The 13,955-nt window shown below is 43.1% G+C and overlaps 1 protein-coding gene across 1 annotated transcript in view; it reads left to right on the forward strand.

Moving 5' to 3' along the window:
- Positions 1-3,965, forward strand: part of ZNF174 (zinc finger protein 174) — a 46,238-nt gene extending 42,273 nt beyond the window's left edge. The window contains exon 11 of the mRNA XM_053671741.1: positions 757-3,965. Within this exon, the coding sequence (XP_053527716.1) occupies positions 757-1,349 (593 nt within the window). The 3' untranslated portion in view covers positions 1,350-3,965. The remainder of the gene's footprint in view (positions 1-756) is intronic.
- The last annotated feature ends 9,990 nt before the right edge of the window (positions 3,966-13,955 follow it).

Genomic DNA, 13,955 nt, shown 5'->3' on the forward strand with positions numbered 1-13,955 from the left:
ACTTTCTCAGTCAGCACTACTCATGTTTCAAGTATCCAATAGTCACATGTGGCTGGTGGCTGCCATATTAAATAGCGTGTGCATGCATGCGCACATGCCATACACATGCTGCCCACCTCAGAAATTCTACAGGATAGCACAGTTCTAGATCTTCTACTTGCCCACAGGCCGTTGCAGCTCATCTCCATCCTGATGCTCAACCCCAGTGGTCACCACCCCTTTCTGTAAATAGGATGTACATCTAACCCATATTCCAGTTTCCAAACACAAATGCTGGCAATTTTATAAGGAAAGAAAATTCCACATTCACTGGATTTGCCATTATTTGAAGAGATGGTGGTGGTCATTGAGTGTCCATGAAGAGAGAATATACTTGCAATGTTGAAATTCCAACTCTCTTTTCATTCCTTAGTTGAGACTCAGGCCTTATGGTTTTTCTTTTCCCTATTTCTTCTTCCCTAAACCTTTCCTAAATTTAGGAAGGGTGAGAGGGTTAAAGAACTTGGTTCCTAACTTTAATATAAATCAGAATCACACCAGGAGACTGTTAACTGCGCACATTTCCAGTTCCCACTGCACCCCCTCAGAGATTCTGACTCAGCAGCCTACTTGTTTGGCAAGTGCCCCAGATGAGTCTAATGCAAGTTGCCAATAGAGAACCACACTTTGAGAAACCTTGCAGTATATTTCATAACTCTTTGCTGAGGTTCTTTCTTTGAAGCCCAGAAAATGAAACATATTTCTTTCTAATTATAGAAGCCCCCAGAATGAAAAGTGAGAACAAGGAGAATCCACAACAGGAGGGAGCTAAAGGAGCAAAACCATGTGTAGTGTCACCAAACAGGTCCAAAGGGAATGGTCTGCAGAGTCCTGAACCAAGAGGGGCAAATACAAATGAATCCCGGTTGTCACAGAGGCAAGTCAGTCCCCCAAATGCTCAAAAGCCATTCACTCACTTCCAGAAATATTGCAGAGAACTGGAATACATCAGCAACCTAAAAAGCCATCCACTGAGAGAGCTAAAGAAAAGCAAAGGAAGTAAAAGAAGCAATCGTTTACAACGTCTTAGTCACCAGCCAACCCATTTGGTGAAGAAACCTTACAAATGCGATGACTGTGGGAAAAGCTTCACATGGAATTCAGAGCTGAAAAGACACAAGCGAGTCCACACAGGGGAGAGACCCTACACGTGTGGAGAGTGTGGGAACTGCTTTGGGCGGCAATCAACTCTGAAACTGCACCAGCGGATCCACACTGGAGAGAAGCCATACCAGTGCAGCCAGTGTGGGAAAAGCTTTCGCCAGAGCTCAAACCTCCACCAGCATCACAGACTTCACCATGGGGACTGAAAGCAGAGCTTTGGTCTTTCTGTTCAGAAGGAAGGTATTTGCGTTTCTCCTTTACCTTACTTGCATTTATGGTAAATCCCAGTCTGTGTGACTTATAAGGAAAGCAAGAGGTCCCTGAGGAATAACGGTGTACATTTCACGGACTTCCAGAAGAAGCTGGTGGGGACGTGACTATGCACAGATGAGGTGAAGAAATGGCAGGTCTGAGTACTGGTTGAAAGGGAACTGGGGTTTCTGCTGGAGAGCAGGGTGTAACTACTGAGGGAGAATCAGGATGATCCTGCAGGTGCCCCCACCCCATGTTAAATCTTTCCTGCACTGCTTTATTTATCCTCAAAGGTATATCCTATATATAGTTATACATTTACTGTCATACCAGACAATCTTTATCATGCATATGCTTCCTAATAAAGATGGGTGAGCCACAAGAATGTCAAAGCATAAGTTCATTGGCGTATAAATCCCCTTCTTTCTGTAATTCCTAGCTATTCATAACAAAGAATGCATGAAGGGAGGGTATGGTATGAACATGTTTGTGCAAGGAGAGGGTTTCCAGATAATTATATACACAGTGCTTTTACTAAATCAACACACACACACACACGTTGAGGGATATCTTTATACCAAAGCACCCTTGTTTTAGCAAAAGAAGATCTACACAGTTGCTGCCACCCTGCCCGAGCAACAGGGCAAAGCTACAAGAAGCAAGCAGTGGATGTAGACTGCTAAGGGGAGTCAAAGGGAATCCTTACTAGTCTCCTTTCTTACTTAAGCCAGTAGCTTTAAGAACAACAAAATGGGGTGATGAAAACGTTCTGAAACTGGATTATTTTGGTACATTTACTAAAAATCATTAAAATGAGTTAACTGTATGATATGTAACTTAAGCCAAAATGAAGTTTCTAAAAATGACAAAATATATAAAATGTTAAAGTCCTGGAACAAGGCCTGAGAGATCATCTAATCCTACTCTTCAACTGTCAAAGAGGAAATTAAAACCCAGTCAGTATACAATCTTTAGTCACCCTGGGCAAGCCAGCTGATCTTTCAGTTTAGAGAAAACTTCTGGTAGATGGGCGCACACTACCTCAAGCAGAAAATGGGTAGATAGCATTGCTCCCAAAGCATCAATATTCTAAAGTCACTGCCAGTCACCTCAGGGCCGTAGCTTGTGCTCTTGTTACCCACCCCACTCCCAAGAATATTGTGATTCTCCTTGCAACACAGGGTCAAGTGCACACACCTGTGTCCCTGCCTTCCAAGTCTTTGCCCTTAGTACCTGCCACTCCCCATTCCCTGCTCTCTCTCTCCCCTCTCACAAGTTACCAGCTCTGCACAGTGTTCTCTGACAACTTGTAGGCATACATAAACCTACACACCGACTAGCACTCATTCCCAAAGGGTCATCTGCCTCCCTGACCCAGTCCAGGTTTCCTTTGGCAAATAAGGTGATGAGTGTCTGTGAGTGTCTAAAAACCTGGAGGAAGTCTCCTGAGTGTCCAACAACATTTGTAATCTCAGTTCTTCAGATGTAGGTTCCCCATCTCCCTCACTCATGCTTGGTTCCAGTAGAAGGTCTCAGCACAAAACACTGGCTTGCAGTCAGCTACCCATGTAAGAAAATAATCTTTCTCCTCTTGTGTGCAGCCCTCTCCCATGGAGCAGCCTGAAAGTTTTACTATCTTTTCTGGGTTTGCCCTATCTTTTCTGGGTATGTACTTACCCATAGTGGGCTGGGATGACTCCTATTCAGGTACTTGGTCCTCTGTTACCTTCAGAGAGACAGGGAATGGGGGAGCATTCATGCATAGATGATGGAGGAGGGTGTGGACCTAGCAGAGTTCTCTGAAAAGCATTATCCATCTTCAGCAGACAAGGACTTGTAAAACCTGTCCTAGGATACCATCGTCACTCCCAACAAAATTAACAATAACTCCCTAATACCATCCAATAGACAGTGTTGAAATTTCTCCCACATTTCTAAAACAAAAGTGCTATTTATTATAGCTTTATTAAGGCATATTTCACATACCATAAAATTCAATAGTTTAATATCTATATTCACTGAGTGGCACAACCATCACCACAATCTAATTTCAGAATATGTTCAATAGCCTAAAAAGAAACCCCATCACCATCAGCAGTCACTCCCCAGCCCTGTGCCCCTTGAACACCCTCCTCTTCAGCACAATATATTTGAGGTCCCTCCATGTTGCAGAAATTATCATTACCATATGCTCTTATGGGTGAACAATGTATTAATATTGTATGGATGATCATCTTTTGTTTATCCATTCATCAGTTGATGTACGTTGGGGTTGTTAGTAACCCCAACTTTTGGTAATCCACTTTTTGGCCATTATGCTGCTATAAAAGGAGTTAGTAAAACAAAACAAAAAAGAATAATGCTGCTATAAACTTTCGTGTACAGGTTCTTCTGCAAACATGTGTTTTCATTTTTCTCGGGTATATACCTAGGAGGGTTGTATGGTAACTCAGTGTTTAACCATTTGAGCAACTGATAGACTGTTTTCCATATGGTCTGCTTCATTTTACATCCCCACCAGCAGTGTGTGATTGTTCTAATTTTTCCACATTCTTGTCAACACTTACCTTTTTTTTTTTAACTATAGCCATGATAGTGGATATGAAGTGGTATCTTGTTGTGGTTTTGATTTACATTTCCCTGATGGCTAATGATGCTGAGCATCTTGCCATGTGCTTATTAGCCATTTGTGTATCTTCTTTGGAGAAGTGGATATTCAAAACCTCTGCCCTTTTATTGTCTCTTTTTGAGTTGTAGGAGTCCTTTATATACTCTGGAATCAAGTCCTTACCAGATGTATGACTTGCCAATATTTTCTCCCATTCTGGTATTATATACTTTTTTGCACAATTGCAATACATCTCTTTAAAGCAGCTGCCACCTGCCAGAATACAAACGTGACCAATACAGTCACAATTCCTAAATACCCAGTGAAACAGAAGTGTGAGGCAGACCTCTCTAAATGTTATTCTTGGATCCAGAAACTCATCTGGGACCAGATAAGAGCAGAGCCCGCTAGAGGAACCCCAAGCACCTACCTTAGCCTCAGGGGTGACTTGGGTTTAGTCAGATCTGAGACAGCTTCAAAGAAAAACGAAAGGAATGGACTTTGTACCCAGCTAAGACCAAGGGATGGCTTTGTTCCCAGCTCTGTCATTCTCCAGACCCGTGACCTGAATGTGTCACTTAGATTTGCCAAGCCTTTTTCTTCCACTTACATGACTGGTGAAATGAACATGTGTATGTAAAAGCATATTGTTTTTTGGGAAATGTCATATGAAAGGAAGTATGAATTATGCATCACGTAAAACTGAGCTCTTGAACTCTGCCAGCTCTTCAGATCCAAACACTTGTTCCCAGAGTAAACAAAGAGGCCATAGGGATTCAAGGGATTTGGCACTTGCTTATACCGTGGTCACAGGAGACAATGTCCTGGAAAGGGAGAATTTCTCCAAAGGGCTGTTTATGAATAAAGTTGGTGTCCTAGAGAGAGGTGCCCTGAAGTGGATGAATCCTCCTTTTTCCATAATCCTTATGCTGCTACTTTTTTCCCCATTGGGTTTATTTATTTATTTATTTTATTGTGGTAAAATATACATAACTTAAACTTTACCATTTTAACCATTATAAGTGTACAATGCAGTGACATTAAATACATTCACAGTGTTGTGCAGCCATTACCACTATCCATCAAGGGGATTCTTTTTTAAATTTTTATTTATTGATTTTATAGCAAGGGAGGGAGGGAAAGAGGGAAGGGAAGGGGGGCGGAGGGAGAGTTGTTTCACTTATTTATACATCCATTGGTTGCTTCTTGAATATGCCCTGACCAGGAATCAAACCCACAGCCTTGGTGTTTTGGGATGACACTCTAACCAACTGAGCTACCCAGCCAGGGCCAGAACTTTTTTATTTCAATCCTCATCCAAGGATATGTTATTGATTTTAGAGAAGGAGGGAGAGAGAAACATCTATTGGCTGCCTCCCGTACATGCCCCAACCAGGGATCTAACCCATGAGATATGTGCCCTGACCAGCGATTGAATCTGCAAACATTTGGCCTGTGGGATGATGCTCCAGCCAACTGAGCAACCTGGTCAGGGCAGGGCCAGAACTTTTGTATCTTCCTAAATTCTTTCCCCATTAAATAACAAGTCCCTATTCCTCCCTATCCCCCAAGCCCTGATAACCACCATTCTACTTTCTCTATCAAGTTGTCTGCTCTAGGTATTTCACATAAGTGGAATCATACAGTCTTTTTGTGACTGGCTCATTTTGCTTAGCATAACGTCCTCAAGGCTCATCCATGTTGTAGCATGTGTCAGAATTTCCTTTTTAGGGCTGAATAATATTCCATTGTATAGATCACATTTTTTAACCATTCATTTGTCAGTGGACACTGTGGTTGTTTCCGTCTTTTGGCTATTGTCAATAATGTGCTTCTTACTTTTTATAAATACATTAATTTTAAAAACTCAATGAAAAGTTTGTCAGAAGACCTAGAAACTAGTCTTGTGAGAGTAGTGTCATATGTGTTTCTAGAACACCTGCAAGCAGAGGTTTAGGGAAGGGCTTGCTCTAGAACAGGGGTGTCAAACTTATTTTCTTCAGTGGCCACATCAGCCTCTCAGTTGCCTTCAAAGGGCTGTAATAATTTTAGGACTGTATAAATGCAACTATTCCTTAACTGTTAAGGAGCTGAAATTACATTTGGCCCTTTGAAGGCAACCGTGAGGCTAATGTGGCCCCCAGTGAAAATGAGTTTAACACCCCTGCTCTAGAAGATGGGAGAGACCAGGGTGGCAGAGGGAGGGCATCCCCAACAGGATCAGCTTAAAGGAGCGAAGAACATCTAAAGCCGTAGGTTACAAATAGAGCTCACCTGGGTTCCCCTAGGAGGTGTGAGAACATAGGCATGTCTATTGGCAGGGTGGTAGGGGGCACCTGTACTAAGGATTCAGACTTGTCAGGAGAAGACATGAGCAGTGTGCTTTCATCATCAGGAGGGAAGGTCTGAGTTAACAGATTCTGAGAGTGACAGACTCTTAGGAAGTGGCAGAGCCCAGGAAGTGATACTGCACAGAAGTATAGTTCATGCAGAGTGTGGGTGTTCACGCCAAAGACAATGCCCTGAGGGAGGTTTTAAGGCACCGATTTTACCTTTTGCAGAATGAAGAAAGGAGTGTTTGGAGACAGTTCGGTGTAGCCAAGTTTTTTTAGTCTGCTTGGGCTGCTAAAACAAAATACCACAGACTTGGGGGCTTATAAACACCAGACATTTATTTTTTATAGTTCTGGAGGCTTGAAGTCTAAGATCAATGAGCTAGCACAATCAGGCCATATTCTGATGAGTCCTCTTCCTGGTTCATAGCAGGCTGAATTCTCTGGGTCACGTGAGCATGGTGGAAGGGCGAGGGAGCTTTCTGGGGTTTCTTTGGTAAGGGCTGTAATCCCATTCATGTGGGCCCCACCCTAATGACCTAAGTAGCCGCCAAATAGCCCACCTACTAATACCATCATCTTTGAGGGTTAGGGTTTCAATATGTGAAGTGTGGTGGAGGCAGGGGGAGACACAAACATACAGACCATAGCACCAAGTGTGATTGAACTTTGGCTTTGGACAGGCCTAGATCCAGTCCTGGATCGAGTGCCCCTTTCTGTTTCTTCAACTTAATAAGGTTTAAATGAGAGAATCCAAGTTGTCTCTTAGCACTCTAAGGCGACAGCTCCATGGAATATAAATGCCTCATCCCTCAAGAGGCCTGGCCCTTCGTCAGGGTGGCTCTCATGGGTCTGGTTCAGCCACCACCACTGGAAGTGTGAACAAGTGGCCAAGGCTGCCCCAGGCAAGGCCAGCCCCACAGCAAAACTGGGAAGGTGATCAAGTTTGCATCTGGCAACCCCACACTCTTTACAGACCTTTTTAAAATCACAGTCTATTGCTGGAAGTAAAACCAAGATTATCTGTACTCCAGCTGTTGCATAGATCCTTCTACCATACCCTGACAGGCTGCCATCCAAGGTCCCACTAGAAATTTTTGTAGATGGGGAACTTGCCACTTTACAAGGTACATTTCATTTGGGAGCTGTCCTCATTGTTTCAGCTCTAAGATGCTGGACTTTCAGTCAGGCAGGCTCTTGCCTCTGCAGCCCTGGTTGTTTCTGTGATACTTTGGAGAGATGATGAATGGGGGCAGGGGACTGAGAAAGAGGGGGATCATGTTATAGCTTCCAAAATGCCCCACACTTTGTGAAAACCTGTCAGTCTTAAGTCCTCAGCAGAGAGAAGGAGCCCACTGGGGAGGCGTGTTTTCAGAATGAAGGTGAAATAAAACATTTGGAGACCCAGACACCCCTGTATGTCTAGTTCTCAGGTATACAGCACACTGAGCAGGATGATTCCCTGGGAAAGAGGTTCTGTTCTAGAAGAGAACAGTAAGAGTCCTCTCTGATCCAGCACTGGGAAGAATCAAAGGTCATAGATCAACCAGAAGTCAGATATGTACCCTCAGGAAAAGGATATTGGAGCCAAGGAGAAAGTCCTCTTTGTTGGGGAAGTTTGCTACTAGAGCATAAGGGACCTTCCAAGGCAGGTGGATGGGACAGGACGGTTGTATCCCAAAGGACTGTTCATGCTGGCTGGGTGGAGGAGCTGAGCAGGAAGTGTTTAAGGCCAGGACCATGGGTTTCTAGGTCAGATTCCCACCCAGAGGTGCCTTCTTTTATCAGGAGTCTTTCCAGTTCAGGAGAGTGGGGAAGTCCAGGATACCCAACTTTGCAGCCAGCTTATGACTTAGGGGACAGCTTCATGCCAGCTGGGACTGAACCTGGGAATGGCACACTCTCTATCTGTAGGGTGTGGTCAGGCACTTGGGTTCTCCAGTTTCTGGCTGTTTTTTTCCCTGAAAACACACAGTACAGGTGAACAGGAAAGCTTACTATACATGGGATCAGTTGACACATTAGCTGAAGCCCTTGTAAGATTCTCCATTAAAGAGGTCAGCCCACTGCCCTTTCCAGAAGTCTCCAACCAATAAACTCCAAGTCATTGTGCAGCTTCCAGCTCTTCTCAGAAGAAAATGGGTTCCCTGACCTTCCTGGCCAAGCAAAATCTCTTTCATAGCATGATGTGTCTCTTCTCTATAGCATGTACCACAGCTGCAATGTCACATTCACTTGTGATTAAAGCATCTCCCTAGAAAGTTTAGAAAAAACTGCAACCTCATGAGGAAGCAAGAGATCTTCTCTCCATAAAGCTACCAACCATCAAGTCACCCACAGCAGAAACTTCCAAGTCATCTGTGACTCTCTGCCTTCTCACCCCACCAAATCAAAGTCAGCCCTTTTCCTCTTTCCCATGATTCCCGACTACAGGCCCTCATCTCTCCATCAGTCTATTACAGCAGCTCCTGAATCTGCAGTCTCTGAGTTTTTCCCAATCTGCAGCATTTGGCTACAGTTACCCCTGCAATACTGATCACATCCAACCCTGTCCCCGTCTTCCTGCCCCACCATGGCAATGGGGGTGCCCCTCAGCCGAGGGTAGTGTGTGGGGCCACCAAACTGCCCCAAGAGATGATTATCCCAGCACAGTGTCTCCTTGGCTGGGCTTGGGGCTTGACTGGCAGATAGGACATAGACACTGGGTGCCTATGGGTGAGGGGCAGGTTCCTTTATGGAATGTACACTGTTCCCCCGATTGGGCCAACAGAGCCGGAATATCGTGGAGCCCTCCAAGAAATGTAGTTCCAGCCAGCTGTGTGTCCAGCTTGAGTCAGGAGGCACTGTGCAGTTGCTTGCTTGGGACAGATGGCCTGAAGCTAAAATGCTGTCCTGGAGGTTCATTCATTAAACTTGTTCACCTTTGTGAAAAATATTCATTGAGTGCCTACTTATACCTCAGGCACCTTTAGGTGCTGGGTGCTATGGTGAATCCAGATGATGCGCATGCTGTATTAGCCCAGTTTGGGTGGGAGGCATATGAATAAAGCAGTTAAGCAAATGTAAAACTGCAACAATAACTAATAAACAAAAGAAACTTAAACAGGAATTACATGCTGGAAAATTCCTGGGGAAGGCTGTAGTTGAGATAGGAAGGTCGGGGCCCTCTGGCTTTCTCCTGCAAAGAGTGACTTGATGGCAGTACTGAGTCTTCAGAGGTGTACCTCATAGCCTCTCCTTTGACCCTGAGATGCTCTGAGGTAGACTTGATGATTAGTGTCTTGGCCTTTTAGGAGACTGAGACTCAGTCATTTTCTGGATGCTTATACAAAACAATAAAAGCTGGGCGATTTTCTTAGACTTCCAGCCTGTCTCCTTCTTCCTGACATATCCTACAACCCAGCCCTATTTTCTCCATGTGTAGAATGTGAATGATACTGGTGAAATAATTCAGGAAAAGTGCTTAGCCCAGGAGGGTTCAGACATATAACAAGCACTTCATTAGTATTAGCCATTTTCATCACTATTCTAATTACCTGATTCTCTACTCTGGCTTATCTGTTACTTGTGACCCCAATACCCATCTTCTCTTCTTCTTCTTCTTACAGTATCATAAGTATCCCTTAGAGTCACTTCTTCCTTCATACTTGATCCGTGTGATTTTGGTGGGGTTTGACCCCAACCACAGCTCCAGGAGAGGAAATGAGAGCCAGACCCGGCCAGTCTATTACATCCTTCTAGCCACAGGGGTTGGTTCAGGGATGGGCTCGTGAGACAAATAAGTCAAGCACACTTCTAACACACATGCGGACCTGCTAGCCAAGTCCCTGTTGTTCCATGATATTCGAGGTGTCAGCAGTTCCCCCTCTTGGAATTTCCTAGGCAGCCTAGCCTTCAAGTGTAGCACCATTCTGCCACCTGTTGCCCCTCCTACACTTTTTACGGACAGTGATGTTCTTCGGTCAGGTTCCTCTGGTTCAGTGATGAAAGCTACTTTGGACATTAAGACTTTATTCCTAGAGGGTTCAAAGTAGTAAGATGTAGATAGACTCAACTTGTTCAAGTCTCATTCTCTGTGGTCTTGGCTCAACACAATCCTATTCCATACAAATATCACATTTATCTCATGTCCTTCAAACATGGCTTGTAGCAATTGTGCATCTTTGCTAAATTATTCCATTTAAGCCTATAGATAAGAATATTTTCCTTCTGAGAAATATTTTAGTCAAGCTTTTTGCTAAATTCCATACTGGAAGTGGGCCACTATTACACTTCCTGCCTATTTGTGACAGCACCAGTGCCAATTCCCTTTCCTCCAGTCAGTCTTGTGGCTGTATCCAATAGAGCCAACAGAGACAGGGCTCAGAGAAGCATGAACTACATCAAGTTCAGGTGCAAGTGCACAATAAAGTAACTACTGAAAATATGCCCCTCTCACAATAACTAACACTTAGGGTTTTAAAAAGATTGCATTTACTTAGAGAGGGGGAGGGAGCGAAACACTGATGTGAGAGAGAAACATCAATTGGTTGCCTCTCACACATGCTCTGACGGGAAACTGAACCCCCAACTAATGCATGTGCCCTGATTCGGAATCGAAATGGTGACCTTTCCCTTTGTGGGATAATGCTCAACCAACTGAGCCACACTGGTCAGGGCACATTTAGGGTTTAAAAAATTTTTTTCTTCTGCAAATCAATCATTAATATTATTACACCGAAGAGGTATTTTAATTACACTCACGTCTATATTAATGTTTTTGTAAAAGTGCTATTCTTCTAATCTCTTATGGAGATTTGACATATCTCCCAACATCTGGAAAATAAAGGAAAATGTGAAACCTGGAATTAATTGTGAAGAAGCTTCATCTAGAAAGGTGACTTTCCATATATTGAGGAATGAATATACAGAACAACATTTTTGGCATGAATTCTGACCTTCCCCTATCTTAGCAAAGAAAGGAACGACAGCTTCCGGCTTTTACATCAGACCCATTCTGTCCAAGTGCCTTCTAAAATAATTTTTCCTATTTCTTTCTGCAGCAACTCTGCTTGTAGGGGCCTTTTTCCCAATTAGATTTCCCTCCCACCCCCACAACTCTTCATTCACTGAACTGTACTATGAGAGTCACCAGTGTGTGATAAGGCACTGACTGTGCCAGCTGCTCCCACTGAAGGCAGAAACAGGAGCCAAGGGAGGTAGTGCTTTTTGATATTTAGCAAAGATCATTATATCCCAGAGCTGACTGACAAATCTAACTTGAGACTATCTTTTACACAATTTTAAGCACCTTAGAGAGGCTTGCTGAGGAAAAAACTCTAGAAGCCCTCACTTTTAAATTTAAGACCCTAACAACCCAGCAGACTGGTGTCCTGTATCCTAAGAGTGAAAATATCATAAACAAAGAAGCAAGTGTGACCTCGGCCTACAGAGCACATGGTCTCAACTTTGGAAATGCAGACTGGAAACAAAATAAGAATGACAGAAGGGGGGAAAGGAGTGGTGGAACTGGGCTAGGACTATTAGTTTCCCTTTACTTTATTCACCAACAGTATCTTCCTGACTCAAACCAGTATTAAGTGCTTAGCAGCAGCCAGCATCCTTTCGAATATTCGGTTCTCAATCTGCTGTTCTGGAGAAAGAGCACATCTTCCAGGTACTACTTTCCATCCACTTAATCTTTTTTTTATAGTTCTTTTTAAAAAAAATTTATTTATTTATCTTTAGAGGGGAAGGGAAGGACAGGAGAGAAACATCAATGTATGGTTGCCTCTCGTGCATCCCCCGCTGGGGACCTGGCCTGCACACAGGCATGTGCCCTGAGAATTAAGCTGCGATCATCTGGTTCCCAGGCCCACACTCAATCCACTGAGCTATACCAGCCAGGGCCATCCACTTAATCTTAAAGAGGACTGTTATTGCTCCTGAAGTTTCCCAGCAAAAATCCCATTTTAGTAAATGCTGTACATCTATACTTTTAAAATCTAAATACCACTCTAAAATCCCAATCAAAAGCCCACTTAAATGCTGTTTTGCTGATAAGTACACAATATCACTTCAAAGAGAAACTCTGAATTTATATTTATAAGATTCCCTGTTTTTTTTTAAACAATAACCATTCCACTTAATATAATGCTCCAACATTTACGTACAGTATCTAAAGACCTATATATTCTCAAGTATTTTGGTTAAACTCTGTACGTATTTTTCTTTGGAGTTTTTTTTTTTTAAACCCTGACCCAATTAAAACTATTAGGACTGTACTCCACGGTTTGCGGTCTCTGACCTGAAAGTAGGAATGGGAGTTTGAAGTTATAGTGTTCCTTTTCTTTTTTTTTGTCCTCTCTCACCCGAGGATATTTTTCATTGCTTTTAGAGAGGAAGGGGGGTGGGAAATATCAGTGTGAGAGAGAAGCATAGAATGGTTGCCTCCCGTACACACCCAAACTGAAGATCGAATCCACCACCTAGGTATGTGCCCTGATCAACAGTTGAACCTGCAGCCTTTAGGTTATGAGACGATATCCCAACCAAGCCATATTGGCCAGGGCTAAAAAGTTTTTTTTGTTGTTGCTTTATAACCATACATGTAAGTACGGGCATGGGATAAACCACAACAGGAGTGTGAAGGGATCCAGGATATGCATATACAGCATAGCCTCCATGACGACCATCCTTATCCATCTACTTCAGCCTCCTCAGATGCTTGCAGTGCTAACATGGGGTACAAATGCCAACACATAATGCAGTGTGGCAGAATGCACAGCCTTGGTGTCAGAGACCCAAGCCTAAATGCCAGCTTCAGCACATTGCTATGTTTGTGACTTGGGCAAGGTACTGACTGCCCTTTGTGAGCTTGTTTCCTAGTTATGAAATGAGGACAGTCCTTTCTTTATCATAGATTTATTCTGAGTATTAAATTACCTGATATACCTAAAGTATCTGGCATGCTCACTAAAGAATAGTTACTATTTTTCATAGCAAGACTGGTAATAATGTGCCTTGGTAGAGACTGAAGGTAAACTTTCCTAGAGAGGAGCAAGTATCTTTCTCTTGACCAAGTCCAGGCACCAAAAAGGACTATAGTCAAAATGCCAAAATTCCTTATAAACACTTAATCACAAAGGTCAACAGCATCAGATCTGAGAATGGGAACTCCACAGATACTAATAGCCATCAAGATACTAACTAGTCCCAACCCATCTGGGAACTTTTCACATGGAGAAATAAAGCTTCTAAACCTTTCCAGTAAAACAGTAATAATCTCAAACAAATGTTACATTCAGATAGTTATAGTAAATCCCCCCACAGATATACATCCTAATTCCAGAACCAGATAACACAACAAAGAAAACTACAGGTCAACATCACTGATGAACATAGACGCTAAAATCCTCAACAAAACTGGCAAACCGCATCCAGCAATACATTAAAAAGATCATACACCACAATCAACTGGGATTCTCCTTAGGGATGCAAGGATGGTACAACATTCACAAATCAATAAGCATAAGGGAACCCTAGTGCACTATTGGTGAGACTGCAGACTGGTGCAGCCACTGTGGAAAACAGTATGGAATTTCCTTAGAAAATTAAAAATGAAACTGCCTTTTGACCCA

Source organism: Artibeus jamaicensis, unplaced genomic scaffold (assembly GCF_021234435.1).
Source record: "Artibeus jamaicensis isolate MK-2021 breed Jamaican fruit bat unplaced genomic scaffold, CSHL_Jam_final contig_700, whole genome shotgun sequence".
Classification (NCBI taxonomy): domain Eukaryota; kingdom Metazoa; phylum Chordata; class Mammalia; order Chiroptera; family Phyllostomidae; genus Artibeus; species Artibeus jamaicensis.